Raw genomic sequence first — 17,479 nt, forward strand, 5'->3', positions numbered from 1 at the left:
TAGGGAAAAGAAAATATGAAGTAAAATTGTCTCAGTTACTTGAATCTTCAAACTCTTGACTTAAGAAGACTTTCTGTTTTGTTAACAAGCATTTTTACGCCATTAAGACTAATTTTCCTTTCACAGCTAAATGTATTTGCCAAAGACTAACCGTGTACCACCTGTTTATGTCATTTGATTACTGCACAACTTCACAGTGCGGGTTCACATTTAACAGAGTTACGACTAGGCGCTAGAAATGCACAGAAATGTGGGCAGGTGCTACAGTACAAAGATGCGTGCCGTTTGTCCGTTGCGTGCTGCATGTCTTCATCTGAACGTATGAGTGGTGTGGGAGTGGGCAGTTGGCATGCCTCCGCCCTTTAGAGAGTGAAAACAAAAATGAACAGAAACTGAATAACAAGTCTCAAAGCTCCACATTAGAAAGTAGTCTTGTAGTGTAATTACACCTCTGCTTACAAACCCCAAAGTCAAGCTGTGGAGAGAGCTGCAGAGCAACCAGCTCTGTAATCTTTCATAACTTCGCATAGATTCACCTATAGGCAGAAAGAGATGCTGTGGTTGCACCAATGAATGCGCACATGCATAATAAATCCAGTTAAAAAAACAAAGATAGACACAGCAAAGAGAACGCCGGCCTGCTACGAAGGATGCAATGATCTACAGCTACAGTATTGGTGGCCAGCGGCTGAGGTCTACTAATAAACACACACACACACACACATAACTATAACTATAACTAATTATAGATATGTGTGTGTGTTCTGACACTCCTGATCACTTTCCAAAATCTGTGCACTCCCTCTTTAACTCCCTTCCTGTCTGTGTATGCATTCATGTGCGTGGAGTTGTGAATAACACTTCACTACACATGTCCAATGGCCAGGGGTGATGTGTATGCTTCTAAGATTTGCTCCCATATCACAACACAACACCAGCATAATGAAAGCCGGAAAGTAATTGTGGGTCTGCAGCTCTCCTCCTCCCATTTCTCTTTTTTTTTTCTCTAATCTGACTGCAATCAAACACATCTCAGATGGCAGTGGGCGGGTGGGCACATGTAAATATGGCACTCCTTCTAATTAAGTCTTCAGGTTCCCTGACTTTATTGAGCCGTTTGGACTGCACAGCGCCAGCAGTAATAATTAAAGCCGAATGAACTTCTGCGGATGAGTTTCATTCCCTGATTTAATTACCTTTATTAATCAAAGGAAAGATGCTGAACATTTTTATGAAGAGAGAGCATATTTGTTTTTTGCTTATAGCTCCAATCACATTGGATTGTGCTTTTGAAGAAAATATAAGAGGATGTGATAATGACGAATCATTGCCATGTTTCCTAAAGATAAAACATTTCACAGGCACTCATTCAGAACACAGGGCCGTGAGCATCACAATGAGTGCAGGGGAATATCCGCTGGTGTTGTGAGGGTATATTGCTGCTCAGGGACTTCTTACCATCAATTACTTTCAGTTCCTTTGAGGAAAAAAAAGACACAATGGCAACAAACAAGTCAACAAAACCTGCATAAGGACAGATAAGCCACCCAGAACAGTGGACTATCTTGCACGGAAGCAGGGGGGCGGCTTGCTGGGACATGGAGAGCGCGGGTTTGTGTTTGAGTGACAAGAACGAGGGTAAAGACAGAGGTAATACGATTGCAAACCCCACAGTCTGCCTGTCAGTCAAACATTGGGAGCAAATGCTTGGAGGAAGCCCCTGTCAGATCATGTTAATTATTGCCCGCATTTCTCTACTTCTCTTCCCCTTCTGGCTGGCTGACCCAGGGCCAGGCCTGGAGCAAAGATATGTTGTGAAATACACAACAAGTTAGCACCTTATCAATATTAAAGTCACTCTAAAATGGAAGAGGCCCGTTTCCACAACACAAATAATAATTTAAATCAATATATAACATGGAGTTGACATGGAGTCCCACCCACTAACACCAAAGTGAAAGTGATCACAACTCGATTTGGTTACTGTGCCGTAAAACAGCAGAACAGAACAGAAGCAGCGTTTTATAGTGCATAAATTAACATGCCAACCGCCGCTGACAACCAGAGAAGCTGGAGCTGATTCAATTTTCCAGTTATTATTAACAAAAAAACGTTTTACCACCAATTTATAGAAACTGTAAACATGTAAATAAGCTACTGTGAGGCTGTGTTTTGTATGATACTTTTAAAGTACATTTTATGTTCATTACATACAAAAGTATTCATAATCACAATATGTATGAATAGAAGCTCCATTCAATAAGTCAGCCTATTGATTTCCCTGTGCATTCTCATAATACACGTATCACCACATATCCTCCAGGTGAACGTTTATGTCCCTTTCCAGCAGAGAACATCACTAAATCACTCCTAAACAAGGACTCCGTGGTATACATTTCTTGGCTAAATGAGGAAACTCTGTGAGAGTATTCTCCAAACGTTTGGAACGAGGCCCCTGCCCTCTTTACACTGACTACTTAGTAAATGAGAGCCAGCTGTGCAGCCAGATGACTGATAACAAGGACATCAACGGATGATGTGGCTCAGATCACAGAATGCACACACAGTATCCAGATGTGTCTTGGTCTCACTATGGACCATTGAGCCCATAAATGAGGTGAGAGACCCCCCCCCCCCCCGTGTGAATTCTATGTGGGATTTCTGGCTTTTTCTCGCCGTGGGAACACATAAGACGAGTAGATTTCACTGTACTGAGGTTCTGGGATTTACTTATAACCTCAACATTTACTGCCACTTATCTCTTAAGGTATTCTCTTATCCACATGAACTCTCATGTGCCATTTTAGTATTTTTCCCTACATGGCTGGATTTGATGATAAATACTTTTTTTTATGTATGAAACAGCATGCGATTTTATTTATGTAGTCGACTCCTGACGAGGTAGCAGCAGGTGGTGTAGAACGATTTGATGATGAACAAACTTACTGAGTGCAGTCCAAGAGCAGGAAGGCAAGCGGGACAAATCCAAAACAAGGAACCATTTGAGAACAAGCTACACAATACAATGATGAACTTGGGAAGCACAGAGAGTAAATACACAAAGAGGGCAGGGGGATCACACACAGGTGGAACATATCAGGGAGAAGCAGACAATAAAAATGTCAGGAAACGTGCAAAGGCAAGGAAGTAAAATCAGACATGCGACAGGGGGAAAGTAAACTTCCAAAATGAAAAAGAAAAAGATTATACCATCACGACGGAAAAGTGATCTGTGCTCTGGGATCAATGGCTGATTCTGTAAATACAATGGCGCCACAAATCACACACTGGACAATAAACTGAGTGTTGTGGTTAGTATTGAACTCTAGTACAATAGGATGATCCATTTGATCCATTTAGGCCAGATCTGGTAAGATAAATAAAATAATACAGAGGAACAAGACAGCAAACTGTAGTTTCTTATGCAGCCGGTCTCTTGTCATGTGTATGTGTCCCCCAGATGGACGGGAAAGATACTTGACAGAGACTGAAAGAAAATAACTGATTCCCAGAGAGAGGTGAAGGACAGCCTCAGCATGAAATACATCTCGTAAGACACTTAAGCAACGATGTAAGACAAGTCAGCCTGAACAGGGGTTGTTATGTGCACACATTCAGTGAATATGTTGTGTGTATGCATGTGTATGCATGTGCCTCTGTGTCAGTGTGTTTGCATATGTTTACATGCAGTATTTACACGTGTGAATGCGATGACTGTCTGAAACCACGGCGCACTTTAAAGGCAGAAACCTCTCTATTCCCTCCAATCTGCAGAGCGACCAGAATCGGGCCAAACCCAGGATGAGCTGATGGCTTATTAATGTATTATGTACCCGCCACATTCAGATTGTGCATTTAGCTTTTTGCCCCATTACAGGCAATATTAAGCCAAAGGGTGCAGGGCCCATTTACAAAGAGCCGGCCTGTAATGAGAGATCAGAGGCGAGGTTTTATCTTAGGCAATAAAACATGAGAAACTGTGTGTCTGTTAATAAGACCCCGAGAGGATTGGAGAGGGGGGTAAAAGGGATGGGCTCACAGGATCAAAGACATGTGTGCCCGGAGAGGAGAGGAGAGGAAATCTAAAGGAGGATAGGAAGGGAAAGGAAAAGATAGGATAGGAAAGGAAATGTAAAGGAGAGGAGAAGAGAAGGGGAGAATAAAAAAAGGAACTAAAGGCAGTGGAGTGACGCATTTGAAGAATGATGCGTTTTATTCTATCAGCTCCTCTTTTCTGTTATGACAGCACAGTGGTATTTCTTAAGCTTAATAAGTGTGGTGCCTCTATTTCCATTATTTTCTGTTCTTCTTGTGCATACTCCATTCATGTTTCTTTCTCATATTGAAGGGCCCATGAATATTAATTTTGCATGTGAACCTAAGGCTACACCTTTACACCTTGATTTTGAGTGTGGCTTATGTCTGGACTGTTTCTATTACTGTATGTAAATTGGATTACATTCACACATGCCATTAAAATGTGATGTATCTGCATTGAAAAGCTAATCCTGCATTTGTCTTTCAACATGATTACGAACCCTCATTAAAAGCAAAGGATACAAATCAATTTTATAATGCACTCCAGCCACATAAATGAACAAAGATCACAAATGAAATGCACGTCGAAAGAAATCCAAAGAAAAAATGTAGTTATTATGCACAACAAAGGTATCTTGTCAGTGTTATTATTTATGAATTATATTCATAACAGATTGTACAAATTTACTTGCCAAAAGGTACTTTCCTTTTGAGTAGTAAATCAGTAACTATTACTAATTATGTCATGCTGTATATTGGGTTTTATTTACACTGAGACTAGCATCTATTTTTATCAAACATATTCAGGGCCATATACAGGACTGTCTCAGAAAATTAGAATATTGTGATAAAGTTCTTTATTTTCTGTAATGCAATTAAAAAAACAAAAATGTCATGCATTCTGGACTCATTACAAATCAACTGAAATATTGCAAGCCTTTTATTTTTTTAATATTGCTGATTATGGCTTACAGCTTAAGAAAACTCAAATATCCTATCTCTAAATATTAGAATATTTCCTCAGACCAAGTAAAAAAAAAGATTTATAACAGCAAAACAAAATCAAGCATTTGAAAATGTCCATTAATGCACTCAGTACTTGGTTGGGAATCCTTTTGCACGGATTACTGCATCAATGCGGCGTGGCATGGAGGCAATCAGCCTGTGGCATTGCTGAGGTTTTATGGATGCCCAGGATGCTTCAATAGCGGCCTTTAGCCCATTTGCATTGTTGGGTCTGGTGTCTTTGAGCTTCTTCTTCACAATACCCCACAAATTCTCTATGGGGTTCAGGTCAGGGGAATTGGCAGGCCAATCGAGGACAGTAATGCCATGGTCAGTACACCAGTTACTGGTGGTTTTGGCACTGTGGGCAGGTGCCAGATCATGCTGGAAAATGAAATCCTCATCTCCATAGAGCTTTTCAGCAGACGGAAGCATGTAGTGCTCTAAAATCTCTTGGTACACAGCTGCATTTACTCTGGACTTGATGAAACACAGTGGACCAACACCAGCAGCTGACATGGCTCCCCAAACCATCACTGACTGTGGGAACTTCACACTGGATTTCAAGCAACTTGGATTTTGCTCCTCTCCAGCCTTTCTCCAGACTCTGGCGCCTTGACTTCCAAATGAAATACAACACTTGCTTTCGTCTGAAAAGAGGACTTTGGACCACTCTGCAACTGTCCGGTGCTTCTTTTCCATAGCCCAAGTCAGACGCTTCTTCCGTTGTCTTGAGTTCAGAAGTGGCTTGACCATGGGAATACGGCTATTGTAGCCCATTTCCCGGACACGTCTGTGAACAGTGGCTTTTGATACCTGGACTCCAGCTTCAGTCCACTGTCTTTGAAGCTCCCCCAAATTCTGGAAGCGACTCTTCTTCACAATGCTGTTAAGGCTGCGCTCATCTCTCTTGGTTGTGCAGCGTTTCCTGCCACATTTCCCCCTTCCAACAGACTTTTTGTGGATGTGCTTTGAAACTGCACTCTGTGAACAGCTTGCTCTTTGAGAAATTTCTTTTTGTGTCTTACCCTCCTGATGGAGGGTGTCAATGATGGTCCTCTGGACAGCAGTCCGATCAGCAGTCTTCCCCATACTTGGGATTTAGTTTACTGAACAAAGCTGAGTGTTTTTCAAGGCTCAGGAAACCCTTGCAGGTGTTTCGAGTTAATTAGACGATTCAAGTGATTAGTTGAATACCCTACTAGTATACTTTTTCATAATATTCTAATATTTAGAGATAGGATATTTGAGTTTTCTTAAGCTGTAAGCCATAATCAGCAATATTAAATGAATAAAAGGCTTGCAATATTTCAGTTGATTTGTAATGAATCCAGAATGCATGACGTTTTTGTTTTTTTAATTGCATTACAGAAAATAAAGAACTTTATCACAATATTCTAATTTTCTGAGACAGTCCTGTATTTCCATGTCAAATATTACATGGACACCCAAAAAGTGGAAGTCCTTTTTCATCGCTCTACAGGGAGGTCAGAAATGAAATCACGACTCTGGAGCAGCTGCACGTGATGTGACAGGAACTCTTCCAATTTATTTTGATTGGCCTTGCTTTGTGCAAGCTTAGGGAAGATTTCCCATGGGCAACTATACGCATTCGCGCTGTGTGAAAATGCAAAATGTGCAATGCCCACAAGCAGAAACTATAAATGAATGCAAAAGTATCAACAGAGAAGATGCGTCTATTTGTTGTTGGTTTTAGGCCCAACTTGGATCTCTATTTGCTGATGTGATTTTAATCATCACATTTGAACAACAATAATGCAGTTTGGAATCACTTCACAAATCATAAAGATATTTTGAGGCCATCTTTAAAAAACTTTAACAATGTTTAACTATAAATACTTTGCATATACACTGTACACGGTGTCATGAAGGAATCTCCAACTAGACAACTAGATAAATCAAGTGTAGTCTAACCAGAGTGTCAATTAATAGTTTTCTCAACTGCTGACTGAATCTGCAGCGCTTGCTGACTGCTGTGCCCAGGTGGAGCAGGAAGGGAAACTCTATGCTCTACTCACTCCCCCATCTTGTTTGTCCTTAATGAAGCAGGATTGATGGCCCAGCAGTGGAATCACAGCTCACCTCATCAGCGACCAGCCGGGGGAGGGACGCTCTCCAATAAATAGTGCAGTAAACACCCAATTAAGGGCCTGCATGTCAGCGCTCCGTTATTACATCTTACCAATTAAGCATCACAGGCAACCTCCTCATTTGTACCGCTTTGCACATGTAATCAGTAATTTAGTAATAATGTGCTGAGTCTCAGCTGCAGACTCAATAACCGGTGAGAGGGTGAAAGTGGGTGGTGGTGGTTCTGGTGGTGCAGCGTCGGTCTGTGCGTTTTGGACGTTGTTTGGATGAACAACTGTTCTGGCCTTCAGTGAAGACAAAAAGTTGGAAGAATGTGGAAATTAATTTTGCAGGATAAAATGTATAGTACTAATTATCCAAAGCCTCTCTGTTTATTTTAAGCGGCCATGAGCTAACAATGCTTTCAAGTGAAGTTCTGCTATATAGGCCAACAAAAGGAAGGAGAGCCAACGTGCTAATCTGCTGTAATATTGATAATGTTTGGCGCCCCAGGCCTTTTATCATCAAGCCAAGCTCAACAACCCTTGGGCTGAAAATGAAATGTAAAGAAGGGCCAGAGCGAGTGAGCGTTCTTCTCTGGTCTGTTTTTAACATCATGTCTCGAACAAAGAAGTGTGCAAATTCACCAAAAAATAAGCCTCTCCAGTTTCCTGCGGGTTTACATGTAGAACTAATGAATATTTATGTTTGACTGCCATCTAGTGTGAAATATTTGTAAGTGCATGACTGACTTGTTTGGCATTGAATATGTTTTATTAGCACATTGGCCTTATGGTAGTTCAGAAGGATTTGTTTTTTCAGTTTTATAAATATGTGAGTTACTAAAGCATGAAAAACATCCGCTTCATCCACAAAGCTCTAAAGTGCGACAATGTTATTTGGAGATATTTCTGTTTGTTTGAGAAAGACAAATACGTATGAGGAACCTGTGGATAAACTAGTTCATGCTCTGTTTTTCCTCATTATCACACCAGAAAATATCAGAAAATCAGAATATCAGAAAAATCTAATACCACTGTGCTATAATCACCCAGGAAAGACCTGGATAACATTTTATTCAGGGATTTAGATTTTTCGATATGATCGGCCATGAATGTGACTCATGGAAAATAATGCCACTCTCGGCCCCTTTGGGCCCAGTGTGCAATGCTCCTCTAGCTTGGTCTTTCCAAATTGGTGAAATGCTTCCGCTGCCTCCGCTAGTTCAGTAGCCCTGTCAAAGTTTTATTGATTGTAAAAGCAAGATTCAGTAGATTTACTTTTGTAGGGCTAATAAGAAAGGTGCTAATGTTTTACTGATGTTTTTTTTCACAAAGCTCCTTAAAAAGCAAACAACATTTGATTGACTTCTATGTAATGTAATATGTGTTTTGGTTTTATGTAGTTGTTTAACATGCCTTGAAGAAAATGATGAGCATCAACTGGAAGAGTTCCTTGAATGTCAGAGTCTTTCCCATATATCCCTTCGTCTGCTTTACTCCCTTTGAATAATAGTAACATCTGCTCTGGTTATTAGATGTTCAAATGCTTTCATCTACATGTAATCGATCTGTTTCTCAATGTGTTGGGATTTCCCTTTTGCGAAAGACCAATATGCCCCCTGAAAAAGGTGTTTTGCTACAACATAAAAATAATAATTAGACAAGCACAGAAGGAAATATGAATAACAAATATGTCAAAATATATATGAGTTAAATATTAAAATGAGAACCCAATTAAACAATTAAAGCTGCGAGCAGCATTGCGCGTCGGACGGTTACAAATGCGGCCGAGAAACCTTGCGGCCGTCGGATGAAGCGTTCACAAGTCAGTGGTCGTTAACCGTGTGGAGCAACGCCAGGAATGCCGCTTTGCAAACCTCACCTTCGACATTATTATGCTCTTTGGCCTTTTATGTCAACATATAACCAGGACATTCTGATCTACCATTCCAAAATTAAAGCCTCTCAAAATACCATAAATGAGCTAAACGGTTTCTAAAAATAGTTACACAGTAATTCCACTTCAGGCAGAGAGTACACATCACCATGGTGTGACTTGATGATAACCAAGACATTCTGATGTACCATCCCTAAATAAAAGCCTCTCACAATACCAAACATGACCCTTTCGAAATCTTTCAAAAGGTGTTTTTTTTAATTGCTCGCTGCGCACATAGTTGAATATTTCTTCCGATAAAATGTAATTTTTAGAGCCCAAGGTCTCAAAAGCACACTGCGTGAATTTGAAAAGAATCGAGTTTAATCCCTGGGAGGAGTTAGGTGTTTTACAACTTTGAAATTATGAAAAAAAGGCACATCTTTAATGATTACATGCAGCGCTCCCCAATCTTCAAGAATTATGAAGAAATTAGGGTGTGTTCAGGGCTTCAATGTTTACACATGCTATAATTTTGGTGATGGCAGACGCATGCATAAATAAATGTGGAAATGTAGGCGAACAGAAATGTAGAAATATATATATATGATACAGACCCATAAATAAATACATGAAGAAATTGTAGGAGAACAGAAATGTAGAAATGAATAAAATGAATGTATGAATTTGTTTATGACCTGTTTTATTATCAACTTGTATTAATTTATTCATACATTTATTCATTTATGTACACATTTATTTATTTATTCCTGTATTTTTTTATACATTTATGTATTTATTTATTTACTATACTCATTTTTTGTCCTCCATAATCTCGATCCTGTGTTCCCTCTTTTTGAATGTGGTCAGCGTATCTTTGACCCTGGAACTCTCGGCTTCACCGATTGGCAGAGAAATAGGGATAGCAACTCCAAGCTTATAAAATGTCCTCTGTATAAAATGTATCAAATGGTTAAAATGAGTGTATTTGCATAACTGTGTGACAAAGTATGATGCAGACCTTTTCTGTGTGTAAGTAATGGCAAAAGAAACGTACCTGTGGTGTCTTCAGAACAACATTGAGGGTCTTCTCAGAAGCAGCAGACACAGACAGTTTGATCTCATTGCGAACATTTTGGACCTTTGCCTGGGTTATTCCAAAATCCTTCGTGTAGCGGGAAAGGGGCTCAGAGAGCCTGGCAATGCAATAAGATTAAGGTTATTTTAAATTCAAAAACAAATATGTGGTAAACACATGTCAGAAAATCAAAATGAAATAATGCCAGGGAAGGGTAGTAATGAAGTCACAAATGTCTACATCCAGGATGCCTCATAATAGTGACAAAAATGTTGCATTTTCAATATAGTATACGTAGGTATGTACATATGTGTAGTATTTCAAAATGAATTACTTTGTTTTTCAAGTTTTTACAGCACAACATTCCACATAAAATGAAAATTGCTGAAATCACCACGTTACCTTTTGGCGAAGCGCTTCGTGCTCTCTGGAAGTTTTTCCCATGTAATCTTCATGCGGACTGCAGCATCTTTTCCGATACGGCCGGTCTCAGCTGTGATCTCGGTCTCGTATTCTTTGCACTGAAGGCCCCAGGCAAGTTTAGCCTGCAACACATTTCAATCAAAGTTACAATCTCTAGAATCAGATTGATTTTTTACTAATGTTACATCTCTAAATCCAATTTATTACCATTATTTTGTAGTCGCTGAGCTTAACTCCATCGGCACAGATTCTCCAGTGGTTATTCTCTTCCAGGCTAGCAAAAACGATCTGCAGTCTCTCATTAGCTCTGTCAGCATAAGCTGCGACCTGGTATCCCTGAACCTGGTGGTCGGCTCTCACAGCACGTATGAGAATGGTCACAGCAGGATTGATGGTATCAGAAAGGTACTTGGCCTTTAAGGGAAAAGCAGAAATTAATAATTACAAAATTTAATACTATTTTTCCACCAAATACTAAAGTCTGTAAATGTCTTGGTCACATGACTTACCTTATTGTAGATGGTCTCAAAGCTGTAGGCACTGCTGCTGCCGTTGACACGTTCCCTGGAAAGGTCATGCTGCAAACAAAGAAACCATACATTAAGCCTGCTTAACATGTCGTGGACAAAGTGCACGTGTCAACAAACTGACGATTACCTGGTGGATGTGGTCCTTGGTGAAGTTCCATGCGTTTAGTTGTTGCTGCAATAGAACAAATATTTGATTAGAAGCTTATTTCTTGGACGTTTTTGATTCCACTGGGTATCTGTATTTATTTTAGAGATAAAGTTGAATCACCTTGGTCCTGTGAGTGATCCTGGAGCTGGAGGAGCTGGAGGAGCTGGAGTTGGAAGAGCTGCTGCTGCTGGAGGAGAGAGATGAACGTCTGTTTGAAGAACTGCTGCTGGAAGAACTGCTGCTGGAAGAGGAGCTGGAGGAAGACTTGGATGACGCAGAGGAGGATTTGCTTGAGCGAGAGCTGGAGGTATTAGCGCTGCTGGAGCTGGAAGAAGATGATGTTCTGTTCTTCCGACCAGGTGCCAGGATTTTCTTGAGTTTCAACAGGACGTTCTTGTCCCCCAGAGGTTCGTCTTCCTCACTCGTGGTAATCACTTTGATGATCTTCTCTGCTGCTTGTTCTCCAACCTGAATCTCAATATCAATCCTCTCAATGGCTGGTCCAGCAGCTGCAACGAAATAGATCAACAGAAATGTCTTTTTAGTAATTAATAACAAAATTACTGATATACTTATTTACTTTTTTTGTGCAATGAGGGCCAGCAATATTGCACCAGTTAAGTAGTGTTGGGTTTGGGCAATTTTGGCAAGAGACACACATCAACCAATTTAACGTTTTACATAAACCTGTGGTCATATAAATGTATTCAAGTTTGGCCTATTTGAATAAGTTTGCCTTTGAGTGTTGTAAAAGCTTCTTTCCTTTGTTGAATGCGTTTTGGAACATCCTGCATTTATTGTTGATTAACCACAGAAGCCCTTTTGTGAAAAGCCAAGCCAGTTATCACAATTGTGATTTAAAAAAAAACAAATGACTTGAAAGCTAGTGTGTGGGAAATGTCTATTTGCTACAAGGCGTCTAAAGCCGCTTTTGTAAAGTTGGTAAAGGGAAAATGCAACATCATCCATTCACTTGCCTGGTGAAATCTCAACCAAGAAGCTGTGTTCTCCAATCATGCTGTACAGCGGGCAGTCTTTAATAAAGGTGGCGTTGCGAGACTCTAGCTCAGAGCACGCCTTGATACCGAAGGTAAGGCTTTCAACACACATTCTCTTCTGGGTGGCCTTGGGCCTCAGTTTGCTTTGAGCGTCACCTTGAAGGATTTCAGATGATGCCGACTGTAAAACAACAGAGGTCATAACATGAATTTGAAAAAAAGGGTAAAAGCTTGTGTTGAAAATAGTGTTCAGTGACTCAAACTCACGATACTACTAGCCAGAGAGGATGCCATCCTTGAAATCTTTGAGGAGAAGGCCTCCCTTGACACTTCAATTGCAGATGGAACCATTGGTGTGATTTTGGCAGCAGCGAGGTCTTCCACATTCCTTGCAATAGCAAAAGTCCCAACACTGTTGGAGAATATAATAAGTTGAGGGTACAAACCACCTGGTTGATTCATGTTACTTGATGACCAGTACGTACCGTGCAGCTGCAATTTTACTGACACCCTCAAGAGGAAGGAGCTGAAGCTTGAAGTTGCCCTCAATTATGTCGATTCTTGCTTCTATCTTTGCAGGGAGAATTGTGTGAACTTTGGCTCTTGACATCAGAACAGCCTGGATGAAAGCAGTATTCACTCCCATAACTGCATACACATGTGTGGAAACACTGTGAAAGGACAGAACACATCAATTTTAAGGGTGATTTATTCAACTACATTTCCTTTTAATCGTATTTTTCAAATAAGCTTCAACTGTATTACCTGGGGCTAATGGTAGTCCTCATGCTTATGTCAGACTTCAGGAGCTGGGCAACATGATAGTCAGCAGGCAGTGGGGGTGACATGGTAACCTTGACTATGAAAACACATTTTAGCATTGGTTTTAATAGTTTGGAATTATGTCAAATCAGTGACAGTTAAGCTGCACAAATGCAACTTACATTCAGCAGATGCAGCAGCCACTGCAGCAGTGTACAAACTGAGCTCCATGGGCAGACCAACGCTGGTGGGAATGATGCGACGGACCTCAGACAACAGCAGCGGTTTAGCGTAATGCAATGTGACACCCGCCAGCAGAGCATCCAAAGACTCTCTGCCATAGGTTTTCATTGCTGGTCCACTGGCAAGCTTTAAGCACATCATCTCTTGTAAAACACCAAATAATTAGTGCATGATAATTTACTTTACTTAGCAGTCACTGCTACAGTAAAGCTAAAAAAAGGGATGGTGTACCTGAATAAGATGATTAACAACGGCTCTCTCTATGTTGGCGAAGGCAATTTCCTGTCCGAAGACCTTCACGTAAATGGAGGCCAGGGGCCGGCTGGAAGGATTAGCCCTCCACTCAGAAAGCTGTGCAAACAAGAACAGAATTCAGAAGACGGCATTCAACTTTTGGAAATTAATCACATCATCTTAATCACATCATTCTTGAAGATGATGTGATATTTTTAACATCGAAGTGGTCCCCCAAAACTTACAGCTTTCATAACATGTCTCATCTTGGTCATCCTGTCAGCATTCTCAGGAAGCTCTTTGAAGACCTCCTGCATTCCCTCGGTTCTTACTCCAAGCTGAAAAAGACCCACATTTGGGAAATACTTTGAAATGATTCCTATGTGAAAGGATTAAAAGGCAATATTAATGCATCTTGTGACATTTATTTAAGGATACAATATTAGCCAGTTAATTCTACGCAGTATTTTGTGCAAAGGGTTAAAACAATGGACAGAAAAATGCCCAATATATAGAAAATAAATGTATATATGTGTATAAATAAAGACTTTTAGTGTTCAAGCTTTCTATGTCAGACATGACTACCTCAACAACATCGGCATATGCTCCTGCCAGGTAGGAACGAGCTTTGGCCACAATGGATCTTGGCAAAACAGTTGCAGCATCGTTAATATAGAAGGCGCTGGCAGCAGCTCCCATCATCCAGGGGTCTGCAGGGCAAAAGACAAGAACATATCTAACAACTGATTTTATTCCAAAAGTCTCTCTCGATAAATGATCCTATTATGGTCTTACCGTGGTAGGTATCAACATAGAGAGATCTGCTGAAGCGATAGCTGAGTCTTTCGAACTTGGGACTAAGGATCCTCAGAGCAACATTACAGGCAGAAGCACTGAAAGTAGGACATTACAACATACGTGAATAATGATGCTAACACGTTTGCATGTCATGAAAAATGCAAGATTTGATGATTCTTACACAGAGGCCAAGTCAGGTGTAGTGTTTCTGGTCATAGACTTCATGTAAGAGTAGACAAAGCTAGAAACCTGCAGGCTTTTCTCAGTCAAGAGGTTATTGGCAAGAGTAATGACCAGTCCCATGGGCAGCTTGGTTTCAAACAACACAATAGCAGCAACCATACGGACTTCTGAGTGGAGAGTCTTGTCCATGAACAGCTGAAGAGCCATATCCTGGATCTGATTGACAAAGATTGTGTGTAAATGAAATTGCCTTGAATCTATCCATTCATTCCCAGTAAAACAAGGAATAGGACCATGTAGTCTCACCATCTTGGGCTCCCTCTTAGCAATGTTCCTCATGGCCTGAACAGCCTCAACGTGAGCTCTGAGTGGCAGATCAGCAGCAGCACGTCCAAAGCCAGGCAGAAACTTTGTAATTGTCTTCAGGCTGGAAGGATGTCCAGCATTTCCCAGTACTTTCAGAGCGCTAATGAGCCCCTCAACATCGGTCTTGTCAGCCTGGACAGCCAGTTCGTGGATGGGCTGTGGAATGGACAGAAAAACATTAAAGTAACACATCTTAGATGTTATAACTGAATTATATACATATATATATATATATATATATAGAATCCCTTGCAAAACATGATACATACCCTCACAAGCTCAGCAGGGCAGGCTGGGTTCTCTACACAGTATTTGGAAACCAGGGTGCCGTATCCCAGCATGACAACCTCACGCAGAACTCGGTTTTCTTGGATCTTTTTTTCCGTAAACATGCTCTGAAAAGGGGTAAAGTAAATTGTGCATAATGATAATGCATCCCAATTCAACAACCTTTAAAAAAATGATGCTAACTTGCCTGTATCAGCTGGATGGCCTCGAGGTCAGCTGTCACCATGTAAATAGATGATATCAGTGCCTGAGTAGATTCTACAAGAGTCAGCTCGCCAGCGAGGAACTTCTCCATTATGAACCTCAAAGCAGCAGGAGTACCAGCGGTGGGGATAACATTTAGGATCCAGTGCCTGGGGAAAATAAACATCAGATGTAATTCCTTTATCTGACTTTTTTTCCACGGCTCTTAAAAGTCACTATTACCTGTGATCGGCTTTAGCTTTGAACTGATTCCAGATGGCCTCGAAACTCTCAAGTCTCGCCACGCGCAGTAGCTGGATGAGCTCAAGGAACTTCAGAGGGGCATCTTCGTGGACCTTTGCCACATTGAAGGTCACCAGGTCGTTTAGAATCTCAATAACCTGCCACGACAAAATGTTTCTTAGAGTTTGTCGCTACAAGGTGAATTAAAAAGATAATCTGGGGGATCATTTTATGAAGTACCTGAGCCTCAACATTGCTGATCCTCAGAAGCTGGATGGGTGTCTGGAGAAGCTCGTTGCCGAACTCGTACTGCACTGATCCTCGGTGAAGATATTCAGCGCTGATGGGCGCTGATCGGGTGTCTTTAATCTCAAGGAAGGTCAGGTTTTGCCTGCAAATAAACATAAATATTACCAATCTGCACTATGACACTTATATAGTGTTGATGACACTGGTATTGCTCTTCTTTTTAATTGAAACAACTTACCTAGCCTCCATCTGGGCAGCACCGTTCAAGATGTTGAGAGGGAAAAACTGGATGATCTCAACACCAGACGCATTCAAGAGCAGAGCACCGGTGGATGTTTCCTTGATGATGTAGTTAGAAGCAGCGGCTGCCTTCAGATTGTTTCCTCTCTGCAATGACAAGACAATATCAACAATATCACCACATCAGCGGGTCAAGAAGTAAACCGTATTAGAGGTTATGAAGCAAGAGGGGAATTTCACTTACAGCCTCACACTCAACACATCTTTCTGTGTGAGTCAAACCGATGTTCTTCATGATTCTCTTCTGGCATTTGTTCAGGTCCTTAGACTTGGTCAACAGGATAAGCTCATCCTGTGCGTCCTCACTGAGGAGATAGTGGGTCTTGCACACACCCTGTGTTCCAGGCTAGGTCACATAAAAACAAACAGTAAGTCCAAGTATTGCGGCTGTTTGTGAGTAGAACTCAATGAAAATGAGTTATTTGTACCTCTTGCAGCTCATAGACATTTTGAGTCTTCTTGATGTTCAGCTGGAAGATATTAAGGACTCCTCTGTAGATATTCAGCACAGTTTCAGAGACGCCAGCCGGTGCGAATACTTTTCCGACAACACCGTTGAAATATTCAAACTTGATGGGTGTCGTGAGCTGAGCAGCCAGGGCAGAGGTTATCTTGGTAGCTGGGGAGAAATCATCTTTGGGCCAGAAGCCACTGAACTCCAAGATTTCTGGGTCCACAAGCTATAAGGAACATGGCACTTTGAGTAATTGAAACACATGATTGTTTATAAATTCCAGTTCATTCACTATTCCTCATAAATAAGCTAAAACATTTGAATGGTCCTTGCCTTCAGCGTGTAGGTGTTTTCAGCCTCCGCACTGATCCAAACTTTGCTCAGTAGTTTCACTCCGGTCCGTGCCAGACCCTCCTCGGGTAGGCCGCCCATAACAAATGCCTCATATTTGTAGACATAGGTCTTTCCATCGGCAAACTGGGGAGCTGAAATAGTAGAGAAAAAAACAGAATATTTCCATATTAATGCAATTTTCAACTGAGATACATTTTATATCCATGATAACGTAACAGAATAACAACTTACCCAAATGGGTTTGGTGACACGCTGAAAAATATAAATACTTAAGTTATTTTGGTGTTTTTATTTGTGAACAAACAAGATATGTGGGGAAAATTGACAATTGTATTCTTTATAAACCATCAATTTCGAGCGACTTAACTGGAAATTGACAGTTGGTAAACCTGAAGGACACAGTGTCTCTTTTTCTGCTCAATCATTGTTTAAATATGAACGGCATTGTCGTTTTTTCTTTAAAAATGTAATTCATTTTTCAGTTGTTTTAGTTTTAAATGCATAAAGAAATACTCACCCGCAAGGGCTACCGTGAGGGCCAGCAAAATCACCCTCATGGCTTTTGGATGTGATGTTCTACAGGGAGAGGTTTCCTTTTAAAGCCATGTTTTGCCACTAACTTAATCATTAACC

At 40.8% G+C, this 17,479-nt stretch overlaps 1 protein-coding gene across 1 annotated transcript; it reads right to left on the reverse strand.

Annotated features, from left to right (window-relative positions):
* Positions 1 to 9,694: 9,694 nt before the first annotated feature.
* Positions 9,695 to 17,441, reverse strand: LOC119227690 (vitellogenin-2-like). The gene is made up of 28 exons (XM_037486705.2): positions 17,364 to 17,441; positions 17,078 to 17,098; positions 16,826 to 16,977; positions 16,467 to 16,718; positions 16,223 to 16,384; positions 15,977 to 16,125; positions 15,730 to 15,880; positions 15,490 to 15,647; positions 15,251 to 15,416; positions 15,045 to 15,170; positions 14,716 to 14,931; positions 14,408 to 14,625; positions 14,224 to 14,321; positions 14,014 to 14,138; positions 13,674 to 13,766; positions 13,426 to 13,545; positions 13,134 to 13,320; positions 12,955 to 13,048; positions 12,675 to 12,860; positions 12,457 to 12,601; positions 12,169 to 12,370; positions 11,312 to 11,700; positions 11,171 to 11,215; positions 11,023 to 11,091; positions 10,721 to 10,927; positions 10,493 to 10,635; positions 10,070 to 10,208; positions 9,695 to 9,963 (listed from the first exon to the last, which is right to left on the reverse strand). Exons 1-28 carry the CDS (start codon positions 17,401 to 17,403, stop codon positions 9,826 to 9,828), a joined length of 4,191 nt encoding a protein of 1,396 aa, XP_037342602.2. The 5' UTR covers positions 17,404 to 17,441; the 3' UTR covers positions 9,695 to 9,825.
* Positions 17,442 to 17,479: the final 38 nt, after the last annotated feature.

The sequence above is a fragment of the Pungitius pungitius genome, chromosome 4 (genome assembly GCF_949316345.1).
Source record: "Pungitius pungitius chromosome 4, fPunPun2.1, whole genome shotgun sequence".
Classification (NCBI taxonomy): Eukaryota; Metazoa; Chordata; class Actinopteri; order Perciformes; family Gasterosteidae; genus Pungitius; species Pungitius pungitius.

Bases quoted from the DNA above. Each gene is read 5' to 3' on its own strand.
- LOC119227690 (XM_037486705.2), bottom strand. From the start codon at position 17,403: ATGAGGGTGATTTTGCTGGCCCTCACGGTAGCCCTTGCGG. The intron at 14,932-15,044 runs GTATGTATCATG...TCCATTCCACAG, and splicing joins GCCCTGCTGAGCTTGTGAGG to CCCATCCACGAACTGGCTGT. The intron at 14,322-14,407 runs GTAAGAATCATC...TCCTACTTTCAG, and splicing joins ACACCTGACTTGGCCTCTGT to TGCTTCTGCCTGTAATGTTG.